Genomic DNA, 27,856 nt, shown 5'->3' with positions numbered 1-27,856 from the left:
TCCAAGCCTGTTGTGTGATATAATGTGACGATGCTCTGTTGTTTTGGCAGTGGTAGAAAAACTGACAGTAAAACTGGGGCAAAGCAAGGCCATGTTTCCTCCAACAGGGTCACTTGGAGGTGATGAGGAGGGGGTCAAAGGTCAAGGCATAAAGAGCAAGAAAAGCTTCTTCTGGTCCTAAACACCCTCAGTGTGCTCCCTACTGTACTCACAGTCACTTATGTAACAGCAGGTACAGGTACTGAACAAGTACATAAGGTACTGAATGCTACAGCAGAAACTTCTACCTTCAGTTCCTCCACCAAAATGCATTTCTTTGATTCAACAGTTACAGCTTTTGAGAGAAAACAGTTTGGCATCTATTTTTCTGGGGTCCTGTGCTGGGAACCCACAGCCATTTATATGACCGAGTACATATCTCTTTAAAAGAAAATCCCCCTCCCCTTTTTTCCAAGAACAGAATGAATTGTAAAAAGAGTTTCCCTGCATCTGCATATCCTCACAATCACATGTGATTGTTAATCTGGTCAATTCAATTTGACGTAAATGAAAAAAGAATTCCTTTCATTGTTTTGGGGGAAATTCTGATGAATCTGACTAATGTAGACCTATTTTAAAGAACAAAGCATTGGAGACAATAGGATCCACTTGCTGTTTCCTGGGCCCTGGCGAGCTGTCACTTCAGATAATGAGCAGAAATGGCTGTCGCCTGGACCACAGTCCCATCAGCACCTCCGCGAAACACAGATACGATCGCGAATGTGCCTCCCTCAGCCCTTTCCTTTCAGCCAGCTGGAGAGCACAGCTCCATCATGAGCCCAGAGAGTCACTCTGAAGTTTGCTTTCAGAAATTCTGCCGGTAAAATGTGTCTGGAATGGAATCGAGTGGGAGTGGCTCCTCTGGGTGTGGCTAGTGGGTGTGAGCCTTCTGATTGGACGGATTTTGGCTCCTCCTCAATTGCCTAGATCATCTGTTGGCTGAATTGTTTGCTTCACGACTCCAAACACAAAGGTCAACACAACACTTTTGCACTCAGGAGACCAATCTAAATGTCACTCATGGGAAGGCATCGGATACGACACTCATTCCTGGCTTATAATTTGACAACCTGACCAGCATGTGTGCACTGAAGATTATACCATGAGATTTGAGAACACTGAATTTACACTGAACACAGAACACAGGAGACAGAGAGGGAGAAAGAGAAGAAAAAAGGAGAGGATAAAAGACAGAAGGAGAGAGGGAGAGAAAATGGTCAGTCTCTTCCTACACTGTACTCTCAGCTCATTACATCATACCTCAGTAACCATATCTCATGTTTACTACTTTATTAATGACAAGCAACAATCAATCATTCATCTGTTGAATATGTATTATAGCATGGCATAAGCTATCCCTCTTTGCAACATGCTCAAATATTAAACATACCAAAACCTACAGGATACCACCTGCTGTATCTGTGTAATTAGTTAAAGGGTGGTAGATGAATACAAATTAAAAACAAGATTCTAAGGTTTCGAGGATAGCTAATTGGATTAGTAATATTGGGTTTCGTTGGGCAAAGTAACAATATCTCATATGTTTGAGAGAGAGAGAGGAGAGAGAGAGAAAGGAGGAGAGGGAGAGAGAGAGTACTCTCAATAATAAACACAGCACCACTGTCTTTATCAGATGACACACACCCAGCTACAGCCACCCACCAAACTCTAAGGTCAGATCAAGCCAGCACACAAATATCCCAGTTCTGCTCCTTCAGTCCTGTGTGCATGTTTGTTGTAGCGTCCATATAGCGTGAATTCCATGCCATGACTTGTTTTTCTGTGCCCTCGGGGGGGTGGGGGGTGGATCGTGGGGGAAGGGTCTTGCTCGTGAGAGAACCCTCTGTTTCATACAGTAATAGGAACATATGTATATACCGTCCAGCAGGATACAGCCGAGCCATGCGCACACTGCCCTCGCTTCGCTGAGCAGCCCATAAGTCACTCCTGAAAGGACAGCTTCCTTGGCCTCTAGTATGTTCGGGTTTCCAGGGCAGTGCACTCATGTCCTCTAGGGACTCCCAACAATGAAGCCCTTTTTCCTGTGACCTTAGTCCCTGACGGCTGAGAAGGGGGAGGAATCCAGGCCGCATTGAGCACCACCATTGGAATGGGAGACCACCTCTGTTCTGTTTCACTGCTCTGTGGACAATGGTGATACTGGGGCCAACCATAGTGAAGCTCAGTTCCACCTTCAGGGCAGAGATCCCAAAGTAAATTTGCTTCCCAAAGTGATAAACAGTCCCACCATTGGTACTGGCAACAGATAAGCAGACACATGCACACTAAAGTCAGTTAGTGAGAGTTTTTGAATGAGTGTCGTTCATTCTAGCTTTTACTGTGTAGCATACCTTATGTCTGCAGCTATAATGGAACTTCTGTGTTTTAAGAGCTGACCCCAGAACAGTTATTTCCCTTCAGCTTTAAGGTGGCCAATGAGCTCCAAATAAGCAGGGAAGAAAACCTACTTTAACCTGATAACTATCTGCAACAATACTGTCAGATCCTTTCATCTATAAGCCACTCATTCCTCTATCCACGTTGCATTTAATGTGGTATCTCCCTTTGTCCACAACATATAAAATCATTTCAGTCATAAAGAAAAAAATACTGGGTAAAAGTGAAAAAAACTAATCTGAAATCTGATAATCAATTCAAAATGACCAAATGTAACACATTGGCTTTAATGTAAGTAAAATGATTTATTGAGAAGACCACAGAGGTAATACTTTTTAGATAAAATTAAGTTAAAAAAAGAAAGAAATCAATAAATTATGGAGGATCATTTCTAAATCTGTTACAACAAACAAGATGAGGAATCTTCAGTTTAAAGGCATGTTTTCTGCCTCTTCTTTTGTAGCTCACTAGTCACTATTTCCTTGCAAAAAAAAATGTCACTGAACAGTGATTCCAGAGACAAAACCTGACAGGCATCTCTCTAAATTCAGGAATCTGAACACTGCATCATTTCCCAGTTAAAACCAGTAGAATACACTGCAGAAGCCATTACAATGCTCAGACAGGGGGTCATGGTCTAAGAATTGCTGTAACTGAAAACCAGTATGAGGGGGATTTTGTCATCATAGTATGTCATGTAAATTTTTCTAGCAAAGATCACTGTTGTGTATAAATACGATTCAGAACAGATGGGCAAGATGGAAAGTGCAAACTCAAACGGTCATCATGTGTGAGGAAATGATTCATTATTATGCACTGGTGCAGTGTTTCAATGATTCAGAGGAAACAACATAATTTATTCTTGAAGACTACACACCAATGGGCAATGGTTAGCTGCCTTCCTTAACTGTAACTACGTCATGCCGGTCAGCTTCTTCTGCTTCTGCACATGCACCTGGCAATCTATTACAGTGGATGCTTGTGACTTCCTCTTCCTCAAACAAAATGAATGAGAAAGTACAGGGATGGAGACCAAACGTGAATCAGTGCACAGCTCTAATTCACTCCCAGTTCAACAATTTAATGCAATTCTCTGACACATATTCATTTAAACCAGTCAATAATATTTTCTAGCAGATACTGTATATGTCATTGCAATACATAACTACAAAATAAATAGCTTACATGAGGTATGGCTCTATCAAAAATTACAACATCACCAAGAAGGTATTATTCCTCTGATAAATACAGTCCTCCTTGAAACTGATTCACAAAAGCAACTAGAATTATTACTGAAACGGTGCAATCCCATTGTTTCTAGAACAATGCAAAGTCATTGTGCACTATTCAGGTTGAAGGCCCACACCCCTCTCTTTGGTAAGACAGCCTGGAGCTCTATGTTATGAACCTTTTTGGGGATGTCACTGTGTAAGCTGTAGGAGCTCAATCAATTGATCAATCAAAATGTATCTATAATGCCACATTTTTAAAAAAAACAGTGTTCTCACAAGGGTCTGGAGAAATATATGCTTTCTATGAGGAGACAGGAAAAAAAATCATGAAGGCAAAAGTCAGTCAAAAATATTTTTTGACCCCAGGAAAAGGCAGTAAAGAGAAACTCCTGGAAAGCAGGAGAGAACATTTCCAACTGCAACTGAAGGAATACAAAGTAATGCCCGATAACAGCGCCTCAAGTTAGTGAATATAGTTTGAATATGCTAAAAGCGTATTTTTATTTGAATATAAAAACAAAGGTGCGCAAAAAGACTGCACGCGAGGAACATCAGAGACGGTCCGTCGTGTGATGAATCCGCGCCTTGTTGGAGTCGGGGGCTTCTGAAGCGGAAGCGGCAACATGCAAACAGACGAGCACCCCCGCTCGCGCGCGCGGAGGCCCGCGTCCGACGAAGCGTCCCTCGGGAGTAGCGAGCGACTGGATAATTACACCCGAGTCAGCAGCGCTCTCTCTTCCCCTGGCTTTTCCGCCGCCGCCGCCGTCTTTGTGCCACTTCCAGAGGGGATGACAGGGAATTGGCACCTCCTACAGCTAGAGGCGTCTCCTCTTCCCGCTGTCCCAGCATCCCGAGCGCCTCGCATCTCCGGCTTCAAACCCCGCTCACAAGAAGCGCATTCCGACCCACGGCTACCATAGTAACGCTCGAGCTCCCCGGGCTTTCGAGATTCTGTGGGGCCTCTGCCAGCGAAAAAAATCTCATTAGGCAACAGTTAACCAATTAACCCCTTTTTTCGCCGCCACCGCTGCCGACACGACGCCAGAACACAAATCCGGCACTGGCAGCAGTAAAAGCAGCAGTTTGTCCTCTGAAAAAGAGGAGAAAATACCCATTTTCACATGCTTTATGATAAATTGTCGAATGTAAAATGACCCTTTGATGAAAACACCTAAATATCTACAATGATACATTTTCGAACATGCTCCTCCAAGCTACTGTTGGGAATTTAGCACGTTACAATATGCCAGCGGTAATAAAACGTACTGCTTTTTATTAGGGTTGTCTAACATTCCCTATTTGAGGGCGACTGGACCGACATAACTTTATCTGAGCTTTTAAAATATTGTTTTACCTGTTTTACATGAACAATTGAGCATTCCTTATTATTGAACACAGCCTTAGTGATACAACCAAATTAACCCATTCCTGCCTTGAACAGTATGGCAAGCCATTGAGTGAAATGCAGTTAAAACAAGGCCTCTATATGACAAAGTAAGGCATACAATATAAGATAAAACATGACTATCATGACATTAATGTGATCCTGTATTTAGCATGAAGGTTACTGTTTTACATGCTTACATGCTTAAAGTGCTTTATTTCTTTGTGCACCTTAGAGGATATTTCTTATAATTTAGCACTTTCTTGTCCGTTAAGTTTTATTTCAGTTATATTAAAAGGGTCATCATTCTAAGCAGTTATGAAAACAGCTCCAATTCATGAGCGAGATCAAAATTTTATGCTTTTTTGGTACTGCTATTAGAATTGACTATTTCGTAAAGAACTGAATTCCTCTTTTTCTCTTTCACTTTTTGCTGCCTTCTGTGGCATCCTCACATATTTTCAGTACAATTCCAATGTAAATGCAGAGGTTTTGGGTTCCTTTTCGAAACAGAAATGGGTGAGCCTGAGGAACAGCAGGTGCTTTAGTGAAGCTTCTCACAATTTGCATGGAGTGTCTTGCTTAACAGCAAAGTCATCACATGGCTAAGGGATAGCGTGTGTGTCCTCACCAAGAATAACAAAATACACCAGTTGTTTTAAACCAGTGGCTTTAAAATTGTTCTGAAAAGGTTTCTTGTTGTTCCTCTGTTGACTAAGGCATGCATTCATGCAAAAAAAGAAAAATAGCAACCCCATCAGAAGGCACTTACAGCCCTGCTGTTGTAAACTTGTGCAAGGTACTTTCACTCAGTCAAGCTGGTAAAAATCCAGTTATATGAAAGGAACACTGAACATTATAAGTCATACTGGATAACAGCGTGTGCTAAGCAAGGTAAAGACACTTTAACAGCATAGCAGTCAGTCACTGTATTCAGCTCTACTTGCATGTGGTGTGAACTGTTACACTGACCACCTGTTTGGTCAGGTGCAGCTCCACCTCAGGGCTCTTAGGGAGATCCCTATTCACTCAGAACTGCCTCACGTTCATGTGGACCCTGTCCCCAACTGACACCAATGTAACACCGTGGGGAGGAAGGTGTCAGCAGGGCTGTGATTGGACTGGAACCTGTACTGCTATAACCACCACAGCAAAAGGGTTGGGACACATTAGTATGGCAGCAGTCGAGCACTGCAAAGGACAACTGGAAAGACATCACCTTGCCTACAAGCGACAGCTGGTGGGACTAATACCACAACTTCTGTGTAAAATTCTTTTTCCAGGTCTGGCATTTTTCTGGAGATTACAATCACTCTGAGAAGGTGTTTCATTTCAAATTTCACAGCTGTTTTTCTCCTTTAGTGATTGACAAGTTAAATGTAGCTAATTAAATTCAGTAACTATAGAATTACACAGAAATAACTATGAAACAAGCTCTCTGGATGTGCACAATGGTCTCTCTGCCGAGTGTCATCCGTTTAGTAGAGCTCTGCTGAATGGCAGATGTGGAGGAAAAATAGGACGCCCTGTGCGGACCATTGTGACATCACAATAACAGAACACCTAACTGGCCCAATCAAGACTAACTGTTGGAACCATAACATCTTAGAAGTTAGAAGGTTTATAATAACCAATCATTAAACATTTCTTTCAGAAAGTGGGCAGTGCTTCTGTCCAGCTTATACATCAGGCCTTTTCCAGGCCTGATGACTGACCAGTCTATGCTGTGGACTACAAACACAAATTCATGACACCTGTCACACATGCTCAGTCCTTCCCTGGCTTTGACATCACCATCATTATCGGTCATCAAGTGACTAAAGCCAACAGAGAGGCCCTTAACCAGAGTGAGCGAGAAATGTGCCAAAGAGCTTGGCTCTGGAAAAAAGCAGCGATGATTCACACGGAACAAAACCGGGGTGACGATGTTTTCAAGCCCATGAGTCATATTTACCAGAGTATCACTGCCCTTCCTTTTCATTAAAATGCACAGCTGCTAATATTTACCTAATGACTGAAAACAACAGCTTTAGTGTTGGCAGAAGGGCTCTGTTTGCCACCTTTGCACAGCACTGTACTTCAGAATTGCCTGCTCTGAGTTACATGTAAGGAGGCTCTCCCTCTCTGGAAGAGCCTCCCCCACACTCCCCTAATTCTGTCTCCACAGATTCACTCCCCTTAGCAGAAAAGATTTACTCTGTTCCCTATCATAGTTATCCCTATGTATTGACTATTGGAGGTAGCAACAACTTCCCAGGTAGACAACACTTTTTTCCATAACTACTCAGCATTTTTCAATAACTACTCTTAGCATTGTGATGTACTTATTTGGAAGTCGCTCTGGGAAAGAGCGTCTGCTAAATGACGTAATGTAATGTAATGTAACACTTTGAAGAAAAAAAACAAAAAATTATAACTGAAATTAGTGACTTTGTGGAAGCTTCGTTAACTACACAATATAGTTGTCCACATTATGTAATGAGATGCTTTTTCATTCATTTAAATCTTGTGTCTACGACAATTCACATTTGTCGTATTCCTTGCAGACATTGTTCTGTATGGTATTCTGCTGCATGATTGCAGAATTAATAAAAACATAAACCTGACCCATACCTATTATAATTTTCCCTCCGCCCATTAATGATGACTTCTCAAACCTCTCAATGCTATTTGTCTTACTAGATCAGATCTATAGATGGACTACCAGGAGCCTGTTTATCAATGGACAGAAATTTTCATTTGGGAACTTTCATCAGTAATCCTTGGCAAGTCAAGCAATTTGGTAGGCAAAATGAAGTCCCCAGTCATTCCAGGTTAGTAAGCTCCTACCCAGGAGACATCACCATAACAAGAAGGAAAAGAGTTTTGAGAAAGTATATGTTAACAATGGCCAAGCCACAATTCATACATTTTAACACAGTATCCACACAACTAGACACAGTATCCACATTACAACAGCTGTTTGATTTTAAAGTCTGTAATTGCCTCCAACACTCATGGTGAATTGGATGTCTATTTTTGCAGGTGTGATCACTGTGCTGATCCTTAATTCAGAAAATTAGTGGGGCAAACGAGCCTTGCGTCCTACCACCATTACACAGCGCTCTTGTGGAAAAGGCCACTCAACTCATGCAAAGTATACCAGGCACATTAGAAATTGCAGGTTCGCATAACAGGAGGGTGCATGTGACACACCAAACTGAAGATGAAATTGAGCCAGATGTACTGTAAGCTTTACATGTCGGCAGCACTCCAGACACAGAATGTATATCTGTGACATGAAACAGGGTAAATTTAACTGACATATCCCCTCAAAAATCAAGATTATAACTGCATCACAGTCATCAGCATAAACTTAAATAGACATCATCAAACCTCTGGCAACTCTCCTAGGGCACACAAATAACATTTTGAATCAACTGCTCTCATGTTTTAAAGCACTTTCATTTTAACATTTTAACCGTGTGAATTACGTCTGTAATTGCATTTGGCAGTGGGCCTTACTACTTTTTGAATCTGCTTGCTAAATGTTTGAGTAAATCCTTAGTTACTGGTACAAACCACCTTGCCAATGCCAAGGCAGAAAGCATGTGAGAAAATCCTACATTGTGATTCAAGTTCATTCTACATCTTGAAAGCAAAATGAGCTCAATGTATGCTCTGTGTGTGTGTGTGTGTGTGATTGTGTGTGCGTGCGTGCGTGCGTGCGTGCATGCGTGCACGTGGGGGGGGGGGGGGGGGGGGGGGGGGGGGGAGATAATGTATGAAGACCTCGTGAAACCAATCCTCAAGCGATCTGAGTAATAACAGATATCCGATGTACTTAACCACACCACCCACGCAAACATGCGCCGAACTGCTCTTTGTCGTATATATAACGATAAACTAGGACCGGAAAGCGGAAAGAACCAGTGGAATTTAAGCACGAATGCTTACGAAGGTATCAACGAATCAAAGCCTCTGTCAAACGGGACAAACGGTCGTGTTACATGTTTTCCTGAATTCATCTTCATAGGAAAGCAGGGAAAATGCGTCAACTTCCCATTTCAAAACAAAAAAGCACGTGTTTTTGAGCTGTGCTATTGCAATTAATGTGAATAACGTTTGAGAGAAGCCACCCTAGCATGACTCAATAAACAGTCCAACTGCTCGAATCATCCACAGAATTTAAACAAAGCCACCTAAGTAAAGAGCTTTACTCGTTTTTTAATGCTTTGAAGACCACAGTCAAATGCTACCGTCCGTCAGAATCAGAATCATTCACTTTCGAATTTCGAGGTTATCGTAAAAGTTGTTAGGAACAAAAAGGCAGCCATGACTGATGTAAGTCAAACGACAGCAAAGTGGCTTGGCGTATTTCTCTAGAATCGTTTTACTACGGTATATACACACAGGTTTAGAAGTGAGAACACTGACAGTACAATGTGCAGTGACGAGCGACTGCGAGAACTGTAGCTCCACCTTAAACAAAACTGGACAGCGCCGTGGTTCTGAAAATGTTCACAGCAGCGGGACGTGCAGAGGAAAAGCCCTTCCGTTTGCACACGGCAGCGGACACTGCGCGCGGACAGAGAAATGGCGAAGAGCTGTGTGAATGGGTACTCCTCTCAGATGTTTCAACCACACCGCCTTAGTATTGTGTTCGTGTGACACAATTAGAACGTTGTTTAAGTGAGATAAATAAGAGCCGGTATGACTTTTGAGCGAAAATGGCGGCTGCTGCAACCCAAAGCTAACAGAGTGAGAAGTAGGCCCGTAGTAGGCTATATAACGTTAGTAAACTGGGGATACAATCCGTACACTGGTAAAAATAATAATAATAACAAAATCCACATTTAATGAACTTATAACAATACGCTTAATGTCAGTTTATCAACGTGGATAATAAAAACTGTGACGCTCCACTTGACGGGTTTACAATGTTCCTTATTTTCAATACACAGTTTTCCTTAACAATATCCAGAATAAATAGGCTATGACTATACATGTATGCAGCCATATTGGATTTCAAACGATAAGGACAAACATAAATACACTCCATTCAATGTATGGCACAATTTATTGAGCTATAACGTAAACACAGGTATCACACACCAGCACCCCCACTCCCACGAACTATCACTGCAATGTGAACAGCTAGCAGCACAACTTGTTTCAGCATGGGTTATGCCAGCGCATTGCCACCTCCCGTCTCTTTCACGTTAAGGTTTGTAGATTCGAAATGGGCTTACTTAAGCATGGACTGTTCCTTCTCCTCTTCCTTCTTCTGTCGGTCCATGACGCTGAGAATGATCTTTCTCTCCTCCTCTGTGAGGTGGCTAAGGTCCGGCATCTCTGGTACGAGAGCAGCCGCGGGAGGAGCGGCCGGGCCGCCCCGGGGCCCGAGCGGAGCAGACATCTTTAGATACAATTGCTAAAAGATCAACAACCAGCAATAGAATATACTTAATTTTATCGAAAAAAAAAATGTGTGCAAAGAACTGATATCTTCCGCAAACTGAATATCATATGGCTGAGTAGGGAATTTAAGATGCCCAGTACCGTGAAACAGGCATCTTAGTGTTAATGCATTTATTTTACATATATACAGGGACACGGACTCACGTCCATACATATAGGTACTGTTAAAAACGAGCGAAAAGAACTTAGCAGTGACTTTAAATGCTAAGCCAGGTAAACTCAACACTACTCAATGTAATACATCTAACGAAAAATATTGTTGACGTAAAGAAAGAGACAACAAATAGCTTTTATCTTTCAAAATGCATAGCCTAAATCACACCAGGACTACACGGGAGACGAATATTTAGAAATAATTTGCCATGGTGAAGACAACAGCTAAAGCCAAATGAATCGCCAGATTCACACAATGGATTTTCAAAACACCCCAATTCCTGAATGAAAGACTTAAAGGAGGTGGTTGCACGCAAAAGCCCCTCTGCTTGTTGTGGAAATAATCAGTTCCGCTGGCTGCAAGTATTCCAGACATACTTCTCACTCTCCATCCACTGATGCGTTCGCAAAAGAATATAAGATAAACTCTTGCCTTTTTATTTTGCTATCATGTTATATCCTGTCTACCCCATCACGGTCATCTTCTAGGGAGAGATTATTTGCATCTTGAAATGAAGGTGTCTCGTCCTTGTTTGTTTGTTTTCACTCGCGTCCTTCCTCCTCTTCCCTCTCTTTCTCGCTCTCCTCCAGGTTGTTAATTCTTGGAGATTTCTTAAATGCACAAAAATGGATGCAATGAAAAAAAATCCCTGTGGGAAGGGTGGGCGGAGCGATGGAAATACGTAGAGAAAAGCTGAGCGGCCCCTCGCGAGGGGAGCGGAAGAGAGGAACCCGACGCTTGTTCATTGACAGTATAGACGGGAGAGATCACTTCGAAAACATGGACTGGATAACACGTGGAAGCTGGGTCCGTCAACTCAACAGCATATTTTTTCAAATGCATGAAATGCCAGTTGATGCAGACTAGCGTGTGTATAAAAAAGTATCTGAACTGCATCTACCACCATCTGTCATCAGCTGGTTTTGTCCATTATGCCACCAGCTGATTATCAGTCCAGTACGTACGAGAAAGAACTTTCCCTGTCCACGGAACACCACTTTCTCAACGTTTTGCCTCAAAGAGAAGGCGATTAGTATAGTGTTGTGAAATATTAAAAAAAAAAATCAGCGCATTGTAGGTTTAAGATCGTCTGTCGTGGTCTGTATGTTTAATCGAACAGAAGCTCTGACTCGTATAAATTATTTCACATGTTACCAGAGTCGTTAATATTTAGTTTAGTATAGGCTGTGATGAACATTACGTCCATGATCTAGTTTCTTTGATGTAAATTATTCATGAAGCGTTTTAACCAATAGAGTCTTACTCAAAGACTTTAATAGACCCAGATATTCACGCCTATGTTACTGTGTTTCAAACCTGGGCGTGACCCTTGTACAAGTGACCGCGGCATGAAAGTTGTTTCGTTGCTCAGATGTAGGATGCATTGAGAGATGTGTTTAAGGGCAAGAGAAAATGGAATGCTCAAGATTATACTGATCCAGAAAGATTAAGTCCTTATCCAAATCTTATCATACCGACGCAGTTTCATAGTTTCTTATTGTAATGCTAAGCAAATACCTTTACCCGTTAAACCTCGACTGAGGCTGCCCGTTTTCATCTTTATATGGATGTTATTCTCTTAAATAAATAAAATTAATTAATTAATTAAGTAAATACATTAAGTACTTGCATGGTGCGTTTCATCAGTATCTGATCGATGGATCGTCACTGCACGCTGATGCTGTAACCGAAGACTTACTGCACATTAGTGTAGGTGCAAAACATGATTCGTACACCAAATCAATTTTTGCATTAGGAAGAAGTGGTAAAACTGACAGAGCCAAAGTTGGATTTGGCTAAGCACTAGGCCTACATTGATACCCGTGCCGTGTTATCTTACACGACTAAGAAGAATCAACATTTTGATTTGATTTCTCATCCGACGGACCACCCCTAAAACTGCACTCGGGCATTGGAGTTCCACTCTGGACTAGTACCCCCTACTGGCCATTCTAAGCAGCATCCACATTTCCTCCTTGTCAGGTTTTAAGAATTGACGGAACTTAAGCAAACCGATTAAAATGACTTTAGTTTGAGGCAGTGTGGCCGTTTAATTGATGTATGACATTCTGTAGGCCTACCTTGTTTTTGAACATTGTCAAATTTTATTTCAATACCTAAGTGCAAGTGAAAGACTAATGAATTGATTCATTGAGACGAAGAGTTATACGATACAATACGTATACGAAATAACATCGTATATGTATCGTATATGTAAAAATACGCAAATCTCATAACAATTAACAGCTTCCATTGATATTTTCTATGTATGACCTAGAATATGGTTACTATAGACGCTTTACTTTCATCCTCCTACCCTTTCATCTTGATTGCAGACGTGTTTTCTTTTTAAGCAGTGTCAAGTGAAGGTCCCCGTTTAGGGCACACAGCCCCAGCAGCATCTTTTCACATTATCCCGACTTCCAGGTTGCCCACTACCTGCTGCCACATTAAGTCTTGTGCTCTTTACCACATTCTTAGGTCTGCTGCAGACTGTCTATCACCAATCACTTGTCCCTTCTCCTATGATGGCTTCTAAGATCCATATCTCATGCAGAACACTCTTCCCAGCACTTCTTCCTCCTGTTTTTAAGGCCATCTCTCTTTTCCCACCCGAAGTTGACCAGGTAGGTGTCTCGCCCAGGGAGTGTGCACCATTGAAATGGACAAAATGTTGTGGGTCATAGTGCAGCAAAGCCATGAGGCATGATAGCCATGCTGCTACACCACCTCACAAATGGCGTGAAACATCCCATCTGTCTGGAGGAAACTGGGTGTGACTCTGTATGGTTTGAGGAGAAGAACATGGTAACATTACAGTGACCAGCACAGTGCTCCAACCTCTACCTGACAGAATTTCTTCAAGACAAACTGGAACACAGAATTAGGGCAAGGTCAAGACAGCCCTCTTCAGTAGTGGAGCTTTCTTATGCTTTAAAGGTGAAGACACTCGGCTTTTTCTTTACCAGAAATGAGCAGACAGTCTTCCACAAAGCACTGAGGCATTCATTAAGACCAAAGGCTGACCAACATGCTATTAACTTCTTGGAATAAACCTATAGTTTTATATTTATAGTGACCCATGGGCCATGACTTCGGGTAGAGTAATGTATGCCCTCGTAAGTCAGTAAGTGAATGGTTTTCAGGGTACCGATAGCCACACCATGCTTCATAGACTTGGTAACAGCTCGGATGATACAAACAGGAAACAGCTGCAGTCTGTTGAAATAAATTTATTTAGGTTCATTAGTCAGGACTGCATTTGATATGACCAGGGTTGCATTTTAAGAGTTTTAATCACTTTCTGTCTGATTGGACTTTATCGTCACGGTCATTTCAACCTGCCAGCACATTCAGACTGTAAATCCCCAGTACCTGACCACAATGCCCCACACAGATGGACCAATTACAGCTCAGATCCCTGCAGGAGGCTGTGAAGCACCAGCATGGCATGTGTTTACTCACAAGACCTGCTAAAGGGTCACTTCTGTGGAGAACGCTATGCTGAAAAGCAGCTATTCCAGTCCATCACACATCAATGGAAGAGCTCTGTGCCGCCCTCACTGGAACCACAAATTCACACATTCACCATTCGAGTGGTATTCACCTTTTAATATATGTAAAATAATGTAACAAAAACTGAGGGAAAAACTACATGGCTAGTGTGTAGAGCACACAACTAGCTAGTTTTTTGGGGCCACTAAGCAGTTTCACATCACTGCTGTATTGAGCAGGTTTGGCAGCCACATTAATTTCAGAACCTTAAAATGTAATCTCCAGATGAGTGTCTTATTAGTTTCTCTTTGCCAGTGTATATATATATATATATGTGTGTGTGTGTGTGTGTGTGTGTGTGTGCATGCATGTGTATATATTATATATAGCCTTCCCTTCTGCTCCAGAAGACAGTGTAGGAAATTTCCAAAGCTGTATGTTTTTTCATGAGTTCCAGTCACAGCATACACTTCATAGCCCTGACAAATGCTATGGTCTCCGTTCAGCAGGAAAATCGCTCAGTCCTCAGCCAGGCAGGGGGGAAGGGGAGGGGGTTGGCCAGACTGTGTCTCTGTCCTCCGGCGGCCGTCCCCTCCTACTTGACCACGGTCACCACGTGCTTCTCCTTCTCTGTCACCACGGGAACGGAGCCCGGCTTGCTGTGCTTGCGCACATTCCTCTCCCTGGAAAAGAACATGGAGCGCAGTGAGAGGCCTGAGCGTATCAATTCATTCAAGAGGCCGCCGCTACCAGGAAGCAACCCGCCCGCTCACCCCCCGTGCATGACGGTCAAGCTCAGTCTGAATATTTGAACAGGGGAAAGCTACGCAGGCTATAGCGTGCGGGAAACCTGCCGCTCCTGTCTGGCCGCTTCCCTTTGTGTTCTTATCAGTTCTGAGGTAGTCTGAAAAAGCACGCTCACCCACACACAAATGTGTGGGCGCGGTCAAAGGCTCTTAGGCTACATTTTTAACGGTGATCCACCCTGTACCACTTACAAATTCAATAGTGCTTTACTGTTAGCAACACCAAATCAAAAGCTGACCAACTCCCTTACTTAATATAGCAAAATTGTTACATTGCCCATTAAAAGCAAAAAGGCATTCTAGTTTACTGTGTAAGCAAGTGTACACTGCTCAAAACAACACAGCAGAGAATCATCACAATATCGCATTAGTGTGTCTGCAGTGGTGCCAAAAATCTAAGCATCAAATCAGATTCCAGGCCAGAGAGCAGTACACTGTACTTGCTTGACCAGAGAAACTCATCTTCCACATTCTTTTGGAAAAAGTGCAACCAATAAACAATATAATATTAGCTTTTCATTTAGAAAATGTGCACGGGTAGGCCAGACTCGAACTGGCTGACAGCCATCCCACTGCAAGCAAAACATGGGAAATATGCGGATCTTTGATATCTGCTGGAGGGAGGCCAGCATGAGGTTGGACAGCAAGTGTAAACAGCGAGTAGGTTTTCATTGTGGTCAAGCCAAACAAGGCCAGCAACTCATAAGCCACACCTGAGTGAACACACTGATCCCTGAATACAAGCAGCTCGATGTGTGAATACACTTCCCCAGATGTTTTACAGATTAATTGGCCTAACACTAAAAAGAATATTCTGCCAAATACGGAGACCCAGATCAGTGGACATGCATCTAGAGTAGTCGCACTTTCACTGGCAAATCCACTGGGGCAGAGATGAACCCAAGAAGTGGCCTGCTTTGTGGCTAATGGGACAAAGATTCAAACTCAATCTAACCATAAATAAAGCCCTAAACCTCTATCAAATTAAGAGCTTCCCCAACTAATACTACTCGCATAACAGTTCGGCAGCCTCTGAAATGTCGTAAAACAATGCGAGATTGAGCTAAACAGAAGTAAGTAACTTTGGTTACTCAAAGCAAACTGCAGCTAAGACCTGATGTCTACCCTGCCTTAGACTTTGTGGTAAGAGATAGAGCAGGGCCACATTAGACAGGCAGTGGGACAGGAAGGGGGTGGGGTCAGAGGGCACTTACTTCCTGCGCCGGGCCTCCTTCATGACGCGTAGCTCCTTGCTCTGGCTGTAGATGGCTTTGGGCAGGTGCCGGTGCCGGGCGATGCGGCGGATCTGAGGGTGGTGCTGGAACTTCTCCTTCAGCTTCTGGCTGTAGTTCAGGGCAGCCTTCTCCCTTGGAGACAGCTTGGGGGGGAGAGAGAGACAAGTTACGGATGACATCATATTCAGCCTGTGTGGGACTCTTAGATAAGTTTGGACCAACAGGGATCGAGCTGTCTGCCTGGAGTTTGAGACAGAATACACACACGCGAATGCTCACACACACACACATACACTCCACTGGAATGACTGCCCAAAATCTCCAGCTAATACTGATGTAAGTACTGGGCTCTGCAGTCAAAGTTTTTGGAAAGAACTGCTGTGGAAGCAAAAATGCAGCTTCGCATTTTCTGCCATTCAGAAACTCAACTTGCACAAACACTCTGCTGATTTCTTTGGATCCACAGTCCTGTTCTATATCCCTGGCATGTTCTATATTCTAAGCCAAGAAGAAAACTTAAAAAAGTTTTAATTCCATCAACATCTCCATGCAGTTTTGGTTTGGGCATTTGTTAAATATGACACAAATATTTATAAAAGTAAAGTTGAGACTGCATGGGCACAATTCAAAAAATAATTATGTGCCAGAAATGTGAGAATCATGTGAGTTTTTTTTACACAATTAGAATCAATTTTTGCTAGGAAGGACACCATCATGACATTGTAAATGAACAAAGACTACTGAATCTGATAATGCAGTTATCTACAAGAAATATAGCATAAACATGGATAGCCTGGTTAAGTAAGCTGAACATGAAACTTTTATTTATCCCAACCACACCAACCCCAAGACTTCCACTCTGTACCACAGTATTCCAAAAAGTAGTCTTAACAGTCATTTTATGGAAGGCAGAATTTTTCTGGCCCAACCTCCCTCCTCTCCCAGCCCCAGCCCCACCCTTCCCTCTCTAGCCAATCCTCACGTTCCTTTTGTCCAAGATATGGTGTCCAGATAAATGAACATGTGCCATTTCTTTAGGGAGTCTTGGAGCACCCTCACCCAGAAGCCCCCATACTCCCCTTGTCACAACATAGCCAAGAGGATAGGATCTCATCTCGACTGGTCATTAACCCTTTCCACTCCGGCGCTCGTAATGAACCAATCCCAAGTGATCCCCTTGGGAGCCTGCTTCTGATGCATTAATTAACTGCATTTAATGATTTATGATGCGATTACAAAAATTGATTTGTCACTAACTCACACATACATTTGCATTACAAGACCATCGATTGCTCTCCACCTCATACAAGCATGCATAAAATGCAAAAACTAGACACAAAGTTCTATAGTTTCACAGAGCTCTAAATTAAACATGATGTTAGGTAACAGACACAGCCCCAACCCTGACTCAAACAGTTCTGAAAAAGTTCTACAATAGTTCTATTAGCAAAACAAAAATGAGGGAAAGCTTTTGAGTTCTATCTGTCAAACATTTATGAACCAGAACTGTTAGGGCCGCTGGTTTGGTGAGCGCTTGGTGCATCCAGCGAAACACCTGCCCTGAGATTCCGAATTTTAAACTAATTTCAAGCCCCAAGTAGGTGAGAATGTTAAATGCCCATTTTAAGATTTAAAATGAATGACATTTCTGAAAACAGCTCTGTGTGCCCTTTCAAATTTTCTGTTCTCAGCTACATGTGGTAGAGCTGAAGTGAATAGCTCGTGTGAGCCCTGCGTAAAGCCTTGGGTAGCGGGTAGCAGGTAGCCGAGCGGTTGCAGCGATTACGTCACTGCCGTCACTGAGACGTGGTTAACTAGCATTGTTGCTGACAGGCTAGGGGCAATTTGCCTTTAGCTCAACTGGCAATGACTCTGGCCGTAAGGGGTTGGCAGTGAGCAGAAAGAACCCAGGTTCGAAACTCGCTCACTCGCTGACCCACACCCGTTACATTGGTGCCGTGACCCGGATCACTGGCTAAAGCACAGCTTGGCCGCCAGTGGTCACTGAGGAGTCAGAGGAGGTCAAAGGGTGGTGAGTGTAGCAGAGCTGAAGTTAATAGCTCATGTGAGTCCTGCGTAAAAGCCTTGGTAGCAGGTAGCAGGTAGCCGAGCGGTTGCAGCAGTTATGTCATTCCCTGAGACCGGGTTAACTAGCGTTGTTGCCAACAGGCTAAGGGCAATTTGCCTTTAGCTCAACTGGCAACAACGCTGGCCGTGAGGGGTTGGCAGTGAGCAGTGAGAACCCCAGCTCGAAACTCGCTCACTCGCTGACCCACACCCGTTACGTACAGTCGGTCCTCGTTTGGCCCTAACCAAACAGCTGCATTCAGGTTCCAGGTGTGTGTCTCTCCTCTCAAAAGCCCAGGCCAGCCTAGTGAGCTCCTGTTGAAGGCCTCCCTGCCCTTCCCATAAATCCCTGAGCCTCACCGCTTCTCCCGTGCCCAGACTGTCCAGGCGCTTGCTCTTCCAGGGCTTTTATTCTAATTAAAAGCAATGATTTTCTTAAATTCAATTTGCTTTAAGAAAGGCGAATAGCTGCTGACCCCGTTGAATCCCACTGCTTCCCTCGACAAAAACGGGCCCACCCGTTAATTGTATTTATGACATCTTTAACAACATTCACATCCAATTGTAGATGGCCGGGGGGGGGGCTTCAAAGCTGCAGCATCCTGGGGCATTCAGTGTTTAAGAGGTCTCTGACAAACACGTTACATCCTGATGGTCCACTGATACTTTCAGAGGCAACAATATGTGATTAATATCTGTTCTGGGCAAATGGATTATGGATTTATAAATAGAGCTAAGAGTTGAGTGCTGCTCTCACTCATTGGTGCATTTTTACAAGAGAACATTTTATAGACCAAAACAAAAGAACTGGTATACGGAATTGAAAAAGGGTTACCTGACAAAAGGGGTTACGTGTAATCGAATTTTTTACACTCCAGTTTATTTAAAAGAAACATCACCGCCCATTCGATTTCAAGACAAGGGGACTAATAACACTAAAAAAAAAATTCCACCATGTCACAGTGTGAAAGTGGAGTGGCCCATCCTTATTTGCTGGCTGTTCTATGGAAGCCCTTCGGTCCACCTGAACGTGGCTGTCTGGGCTTCGGGTTGGAAGACAGAGGAGAAAATGGTCCTTTGGTTGTGGTGGACCTTTGTCCCCCTGCAGTGTCAGAGAAACAGAAGTCTGGCCGACCCTTGGGTCACAACACGCAGTCACCCAATCTTTTCCCTCCAAAAGCACTTCCAAACCCAGCCTCACAACCCTTCCATGAATCGCTCCGGAAGATCGAACAGAACCTTGATTCAGCATTTCCTGTTTAATTAATTGCCCTGTTGCAGCATGGAGAACAATTTGATTGTTAATGCTTCATTATTTCCATGGCGAACCCGACTTTAAGTGATTGGCCGATTTAAACTGCTGATAGGAGCCGGCCTTGTCCGATCCTCTTAAGTGCAAGGCTTACAAATAAATCTTGTCTTATGTACTTACAGTAAAGCACATGCCAAAAGTTGGTTGATCCCTCCTCCGCCGAACTACATTAAAGAAATAAGGCCCCTGAACTGAGAGCGGAGAGCAGGGAAAGAGGAGCTGGAGATGCCACGGGAAAGCATCCATTATTACACTTAGTTTTCACCTCATAATTTAATGCAACGATGGCCCTCTTTAACCGTGGCTACTTAAAGCAATAAAAATCTAACTTAACTTGCTGAATCCTCAAAACACTTGTGTGCCCCGACAAAATCCTCCTGGCAAGTTAAAGTAACCGTTCAGATTTTAAGTTTTGATTCCTGCGGTAGCTGTAGTGGGTCAGATTAGGAAGAGATATAAGCCCCTCAGATGAAGTGCAACTGACCCAACATAAGCCGATCATGCCCTAATCGCGGCAGATTCATTTTTATACTTGCTAGGTGCTTCCTCAGCCCAGTCTCATAGTTCTCATATTTTCCTATAATATTAACATTCCTATAACACTTCCCACAAGTTATGGTTCAGTTATCTGTCAGCTTGTGTGTGGGTGAGGGTAATGCAATAGCTGCCCTGTTTCCTATCCCAATAGCACACAGGCACGCACGCATGCATGCATGCACACACAAAAAAAGACCCCAGGAAAACAGGGGCGCAGCAGCAGACGAACAGGACTCACCACCCCCAGTTTCTCGGAGGCGTTGGCCTTCCACAGGCGGATGTTCATCTCATCGGAGCCAGTCAGGATGTACTTGCTGTCCGATGACCACTTGACGCAGATGACGTGCTGCATGCGCTTGGTGTGGTACACCTCCCTGTGTGGCATGAGCACAACCGTGAAAAAGGTGGTAAAGACTGCTCAGCCTACCTCATCTCACTGACGTGACAACCAGGCAAGGCCGAATGGGCAGGAAGTATGAAGCGTTCATTTCCTGTTAATTTGTTATCACGTTACATTAAATTCATTGTTAATTTCAATAAGCAACTCTGATTTAGACCTTCACAAATAGGTGCATGGCTTGCCTTGGACAATGAACAACAGGTGCTATGGGATTACAGTCATTCATCTACCCCATCTTACCAGATATTACCAGATATAATACATAAAATCATAAATCTGTTAATGCCAGACACCAAGAAACAAAACGTTAATTTAATACTAGAAATGTAAACCATGCCTTTCAAGCCTTGCACAAAGTGTCTCACACACACACACACACACACACCCACCCACACCCTCCTTTGAAAACATACTCTACACTCTAACACTGTAGGGCAGCATTTTAAAACCACATAGTACACTGCAGTACTGCATCTGAGTGTCAGGGAATAGCCACACCACTAAACCCATTCATTTCCACACAATGGGACTGCGCATGTCCTAAAATCCAGGAACCTCCTGCTCTGCTGTCTGTAAAATGTTTGATTGGGACTTTACTAGGATGGTCGGGGAAAGCATTTGATGGGATCAAACCATCTGTATTACAGCCACATAAGATAAACTGACTCAGTTTTTGCTTGGTGTTTCAGAGTAAAGATTCTCCCTGGGCCTCATTTTCAAACGCTGACCTTCAAGTAAACTACACAGGTCGAAAGGTCTAATGTCAACTGGTCTAATTTCATCACTACTACAACTCCTTTAAAAAATCATCCCAGGGTGCCATTTAACAGCTGAAAAATCTTTTCAGATGTGAAAAAACAATCTTCATCTGTCTACACAGCAAATCCCTAATGCATCAAGCCCTCTCCCATACAACGCCCCACAGAAATCCAAGACCAGAGAAGCTTGGATTTTCAGTGTTCAAGAGGGCATTAATCACTACAGTTTTCATCTCTGTCTAAGGACTCAATCGGTTTCTTTGTTTTTCACTTTCATTCATCATTGTGGCACAGTGATCTGCACATACAGTCAGGCTGCCGCTTAAACTACAAATTGAGACTTGTTTCCGTCTGGTCTCTCAAACCCAACACGTTCTCTGTTCAGCAGACGGTGGAATATTCTGCTAAGGCCATTTAAACGCTCTATCGAAATCAATAGCCCACCACAAAACTCGGGCAATCGGTTCGATATCCCCCACAACGCGCCAATCAATACCACTTGCATTAAACAATTATTTTAATTTGGAGTTTGTGGAGAGACAACTATGGTAATTCTTTCCAAGCGTTGAGCTGCGTTTGAAATCTTTCCTTTAGCCTTTCTGCTGTTCAGGAGTCCCAGAGCCAGGAAAAGATGTCAATCACCTCTCTATCATTGCCTGGTAAAATGCCATCGTGCCATCTGAACAAAGTAATTAAATTATATATGAATGCAAGGCCAGCATTCAATTGTACAACAATGAATTTTGTCCTTGGGTTTAAAAAACAATTTAACCACATGTTACGAGTTTAAGATGCACCTAAAATCAACTAAAAGTTCTGCGTGCAAGGAAAAAAAAATGCTATATCTGCTTAAATGTGGGTTTTTGAAGAGCAAACTACATGGTTAGAGAATTATGTCTGGGCCACAGATCAAATTGCCATCAGAACTGATGTGTAATTCAACCCATCAAGATTATTTCATGACCTACAGGGACAACTTTTATTGTAAGTAACCAGTGATACAGCCTAACATCTAACACCATGAGTAGCTATGTCAAAGAGACAACTGAGTGCTTAGTGCACTTAACCTAAGGTTCACCTCTACTTACTAAAGCTCCACTTAAATATTCATGCTAAATAAGAATTGTACTGGCTACAGCTGATCATTTTTGAGAACAGTCCAGGGCATTCCTTAAGCTCATTAGTTTAATGACAAAATAAGATGTTTTGCACACAGAAACAGATATGTTATAAAATGTAGAAGCATGGATTTGATGTTATTTCAATAATGGGATGTTCGCAGATAGTAAGCAGAACCCAAAAAAAACTTGATATAAGATTATTCAACAACTAGCTAATTCAAAAAGAGCTGGACTGCTTTGCACTCTAAGCATAGCTGGGTGAAACCCAACTGGATTCATTTGAATTCTGAATATGAATTTAATCTGTTCTCTGAGAGTGAAGATATCTTCTACTATTGTATTTATACAGAATACTGATAGTGTTAGATTTCCCCCATTGTAAGCCAAACTGAACATAATCTAAGGAAACCTTATCTGCAGCTATGCGTTACAGTCCAGCAATACAGAGCACTTCAGGGATTAGCTGTGGGGTCACAGGTGTATCCAAACTGACGACAGCACTGCACAATATCATAATGGTTAGAATCCTATCACATTTTAAAGGCAAGCAAAGGTTATGGAAAAAAATGCTGAAAACTCCCAGCCATAGAAATCCACCAACAAAATAATTCAAGAGGTTTGCAGAATCACTACGGTGAATTATTTCCTCCTAACACAGGCCTCATTTTGCAACTGAATCTCTGTGGCATTACAGTTATGCAGAAGGTTCTGACCCTTCTCTACACACCCACTTCTTTTCAGAGTACTGTCTACCTTATAGTTTTGCAATGCTGATTGCCCTTATCATTTCTAAGGTGAAAACTGCATTATTCAAAGGGATGGCCCTCCCATTAATCAAACCATGGTGCTGTCGAGGACCAGCACCGGTGGATAGTGAGGGTTGGCTGATTTTAACTCGTGGTATTGATCCTCCAGTCCGCATGATCCCCTGCTCCCGAAACAGGTGAAGATTTGAGGGGGGGGGGGGGGGGTTGGCTGGCTCTGGGACTGGGGACAGGCAATGACGTGAGAGGTGGGAGTTAGGGGGGGTTGGTTCTCCTACCTGCTGTGGCCTTTGTCTTTGGGGAAAATCCGGACGGACTTATCGAAGCTGGCAGAGACGAACTCCCTCCCAGTTGGGGAGTAGTCAACGTCCAGCACCGCCGACACGTGGTCCATGTGCACCATCACAGGCGTGTCCAGGTTCCGCATGTCAAAGGTGTACAGGCTGGAAGCCAAGCATTCAGTCATTCAGCATATGCTCTTACCCAGAGTGACTTACAAACAATGAGGGCAAAGTGCATCTCAAACTGGAATGAAAGATGGTACATACAGGACACAACTGACCACAGCGCTGTGATAACCAGTATGTACAGTATAAGCTTTGATAAATAAGTGTGGTAAGACATACCCAACAGTAAAACTACTCAACTGAGGATGGGAAATTATACTTGGGTTATGGAGATGGGGTGAGGTCTCAAGAAGTGGACACTGAGGAGTGATTAGGTGAGAGGGACAATTCTGCCACAAGCAACAACAAGAACCAGGCTCTTAATGCCACTCCTGGCTGGCAGCAATGTGTCAGCCTTTCTGTCTCTTAAGACTGATTACGCTTTTCGAGGGAAGCTAAACTGTTTCAATTAACAACGTGATTAATTCAATTCGGTGTTAATGTGAAGCTCTCCAGGACCAGGGTTTAGCTGAACTGATATGGGTCCTTAGATTCAGTCTAAGGACCCATAGTCTACCTCCATGACCAAAGTCTACCTCCATGACCAAAGCATTCAAATGTATCCTATGCAGGTCAGCTGTGCTCCAAATGACTATACTGGAGCCTTACTGGACTCTTACATTCACTCCTGCAACTTAAAATTCTTAGAACATTCAATAAGAGCAAGGCTACAACTGTAGATTCAGTGATGCAGAATCAGAATCAAAAGCCATATGGTTAAAATATTAACCCCAAAACTAAAGCACGGATACATGTACACACAAGTATACAGACAGGATCACTTCACTTACTTATAGTCTTCATTTGCACAGGTGAAATTAAAAGCCTCCATAGGGTTCCAGCACAAAGTGTTACTCCTCAGCTTCATTACTACCTACAGGGGACACAGCAGTAGGGGATCAGGAACACAACATAGGAAATTATATAGACAGGAAATGGTCTTTGTTCTACCTTTTTGAGTGGAGTTGCTTCCCTCATGTCATAGAGGACTATGCTTCTGTCAGATGCACAACTGGCAAGCAGCTCGGTCTGCAAGAGGACATGCAAGGAATTCTGGTTAGGCTTTCTATAAAGGGTCCTCATATGCTCTGCGTTAACATTCATGAATGCTTACGAGTGTCACGAGTTAATAAACATCACCCTCCATGTCATGTGTTATGTTATTGTTATTGTTATGTCAAGCAACAATGACATCACTATGACATAAATCAGAATATCAGGGTGATGTCACATGACACGGACAGCAACATAACACACAATGACAGTCTGTCTGTTGGCAAAAGTGTTTATGAATGTTCGTGTGATGTGTATAAATGTGTTATGCAGGGCTTATTAAGTGTTTTGTAGTTTATGCAAGACCCTTTGTTGAAAAAGTCACCAGAATTTATCAGCACATACACACAAAACAACCAATTCTAATAACATGAAACCATATTCTGAAACTTATTTTTGACTGCATAGGTATGTGACATAGGACTACGTAGTAAAATAACTGCATAAATATCATCGTCTATATATCACCAGCTCAACCTGTTCTTCAATCTGATTCTTTCTCTGTATAAGTCTCTGTAGCTCATGTTACCTGCAACTAAATGAAAAGTCTACCATGCATTTGTAACAAGTAAATCTGGCAGACGAGGTACTGACTCAAGAGATCTGTGTTTATTCTCGGAGATTAAAACAACAGTTCACTCACTACACTGCCTCTCCTTCCGTCTGCATAAGTTCTAAGTGGGGGGGTGGAGTGAGAGAGAGAGGGCTGCAGTCACCTCCACAGGGTTGAAGCGGACACAGCTGAAGCTGTCCACTCCCCAGGTGAAGGAGCGGATGGGGCTGCTCCTCTGCTCGTCCCAGATGTCCACCTGCTGGCCACACGTCGCAAAGACACCCTCCTTCCAGTGGTGGTCAATGCCAGTGTACACTGCCTGCAGGGAGTGGTAAGCAAAGACATGGTCGTCATAGGCTTTTCACAGACTACCCGCCAGCACGAACCATATCTATCCTTAATTGCCTTTCCAAAATTAGACGACAAACTGCCAGTTTATGTGAAAATGTTTCTGGGTACGTGTTACTGGTATGTGGCTGTGAATTGTTCCATGCTGGCTTACTAAATCACACATTCCTGTTCCACCCCAATCCCTACCTTCCCCAGAATAGTATTCAGAGGCTCCTCTTCCTCTCCGTAGCCTGGTGCCTCCATTTTCCACTGTTTGATGGTCCTATCATCGCCAACCTGTAACGCACAGTTAAACACAATAGTTCACTCTAGTTGCTGGGAAATGCTGTGCATTTCAGAAGGAAAGTCAACACCTGCAAAGTATCTAGTAGAACATACAAAATTTGATAAATTAAACACGCTTTACCAGGTTGGTAAATATTCAGTATGTCCAATCAAGTAGTTTTCTCTAGTTTTGTTTCTTCACAGAAGCACTCAAGGTGAGCTTTAAAAGCACTGCCACTTATAAGGAAGGTGAAATTGTATCTCTGCAATCAAACACAGGGGGAGAGCAACAGGGACAAAGCAAGGTGTGATAGCTACCGTGAAAAAGGAGGTGCCACAGAAGCGGGGACACATTCCCCTAACGAAGCCTTCGTGTGCCTGAAGAGTCCGCACACATTCTTGTTTGGTCAGGTTCCACACTTTCACCTGCGGGAGCACAGATCACATGCTCCACTGAAATCAAACTTTACATGAAAGAAAATGTCACAATGATACACAAAGCTGTCTAAGAAAGCCCTACAAGTGGAACATGGAGGGTTTTTTCCATCTATAAAGATCAACCCCTTTAGGGTGAAAGTGCACTCTATGCACTTGAGAATAGCACTTCATGAATTAACCTGGGCTGCGGACAGTTTCCTTTTATCCGTGGGACTGGGACAATACCGTTAAATGGTGCTGAACATTCAGCAGGGTGACAACCACCTTTGACATGGTGGGATAGTGGCAATAAAAATAATGTACAACACATACACAAGCAATGAAATAAAAAAGTGAATATTTGATGGAGGCTGTAGTCTATTTTGATTGACTGTAATCTGCTCGATTTCAGTGAAGCGTTTAAGCCGTGTAACAGTGTAAACACAAAAACTCGCGTATTTTATTGTCGAGCAATCAATACAGTCAGAGGTACATCCCGCAAGATTCCACGGATTCCATGGAGCGGTAGTGCAGCTTCGTGGTAAGGAGCGGGTCTCGTAACCGAAATGTTTTTGGTTCAATTCCCCGCTGGGACACTGCGGCTGTGCCTTGGGCCCACTGCCCTGGGAAATGTGCTTAACCCAGAATTGCTTCAGTAAATATCCAGCTGAAACCTATGCAAGTCAATATGGATAAGGAGCCCCTGCTAAATTATAATTACGTAATGTAATGAATTAGAAAATTTGGCAACAGTGTCAACAATGAAACACGTGACCAGGACCCCAACTACTTAAACTATACGTTTATAGATGTTAAAATATATAGCAACCTCTCCATCACACGATCCGGACAGTAACGTGGACAGACTCTTTGGATGCTTTGCCATGCAGTTGACTCCATCCCTGTGACCGTCCAAAGAAGCCAGGAAGGGCTTCGCAAACACCCGCTCCAGTTTGGTTGCATTCAGGGCGCGGGTGTACTCTCTCGGCACCTCAAACGGGTGAAGAGATGGGTCATAGTTCCTGGGAACTGGAAAAAAGAAATAGCTGATTATCAAAGAAGGCAAAGCGGCTCGTTTGTAAGGAGACAGATGAGGGAGTGAGACGACTGACTACACTTACCACGCTGTATATCTTTCGTTGTTTCACGAACATAATCATCCGGATTTCTGCACAGAACCTTCACTTTCATTATTTCTTACGCTGTGTGCTCAAGCTTATTTTCTGCTGGCTGTTATTTCACAGATAAATCAACTAGCCCCATAAACCCCAATGTAGACATGTGTTTATTGCGTCAAGGGTCGTGCGGGTCACATGTGTACAGGACTCTGCCATCGACATCATAGAGACTGTTCCATTTTTTTGTGCTGCCACCTACAGGATTGGAGTAATCGCGCGTTATCTACCAGGCGATGAAAATAATCTTGTTAGCAGGTCTTAAAACTGTGGCCAAGAAACTAGAAAGTGGGTTTCCACACAGTTAAACACACGAACTAGACGCGTCCACGTCATAATAATGTACAAACAGGTAACGTTACGGCCCTGATATTTTTCTGTGATTTAGCTAGTAATTTTTTTTTCTCGTGCTGTCAGCTGAGACGCATTTATTTTT

General features: G+C 43.0%; 2 protein-coding genes across 22 annotated transcripts in view; both read right to left on the bottom strand.

Moving 5' to 3' along the window:
• rims2a (regulating synaptic membrane exocytosis 2a) overlaps positions 1-11,264 on the bottom strand; it is a 187,774-nt gene extending 176,510 nt beyond the window's left edge. For all 21 annotated transcript variants that reach the window (XM_036538373.1, XM_036538374.1, XM_036538393.1 and 18 more), the window contains exons 1-2: positions 11,099-11,264; positions 10,284-10,465 (exon numbers count right to left, since the gene is read on the bottom strand). In XM_036538373.1, the coding sequence (XP_036394266.1) occupies positions 10,284-10,450 (167 nt within the window). In that variant the 5' untranslated portion in view covers positions 10,451-10,465; positions 11,099-11,264. The remainder of the gene's footprint in view (positions 1-10,283; positions 10,466-11,098) is intronic.
• A 3,244-nt stretch (positions 11,265-14,508) lies between these two features.
• Positions 14,509-27,546, bottom strand: dcaf13 (ddb1 and cul4 associated factor 13). Its single transcript, XM_036539489.1, has 11 exons — positions 27,367-27,546; positions 27,075-27,274; positions 26,147-26,254; positions 25,751-25,840; positions 25,377-25,532; positions 24,559-24,636; positions 24,399-24,481; positions 23,440-23,604; positions 20,357-20,492; positions 16,182-16,345; positions 14,509-14,844 (listed from the first exon to the last, which is right to left on the bottom strand). The coding sequence occupies exons 1-11, from the start codon at positions 27,434-27,436 to the stop codon at positions 14,757-14,759; spliced, it is 1,338 nt and encodes a 445-aa protein (XP_036395382.1). The 5' UTR covers positions 27,437-27,546; the 3' UTR covers positions 14,509-14,756.
• Positions 27,547-27,856: the final 310 nt, after the last annotated feature.

The sequence above is a fragment of the Megalops cyprinoides genome, chromosome 10 (assembly GCF_013368585.1).
Source record: "Megalops cyprinoides isolate fMegCyp1 chromosome 10, fMegCyp1.pri, whole genome shotgun sequence".
In the NCBI taxonomy this organism is placed as follows: domain Eukaryota; kingdom Metazoa; phylum Chordata; class Actinopteri; order Elopiformes; family Megalopidae; genus Megalops; species Megalops cyprinoides.
Note: the sequence above shows the minus strand (reverse complement) of the source record. Positions and strands in the feature narration are given on the sequence as shown.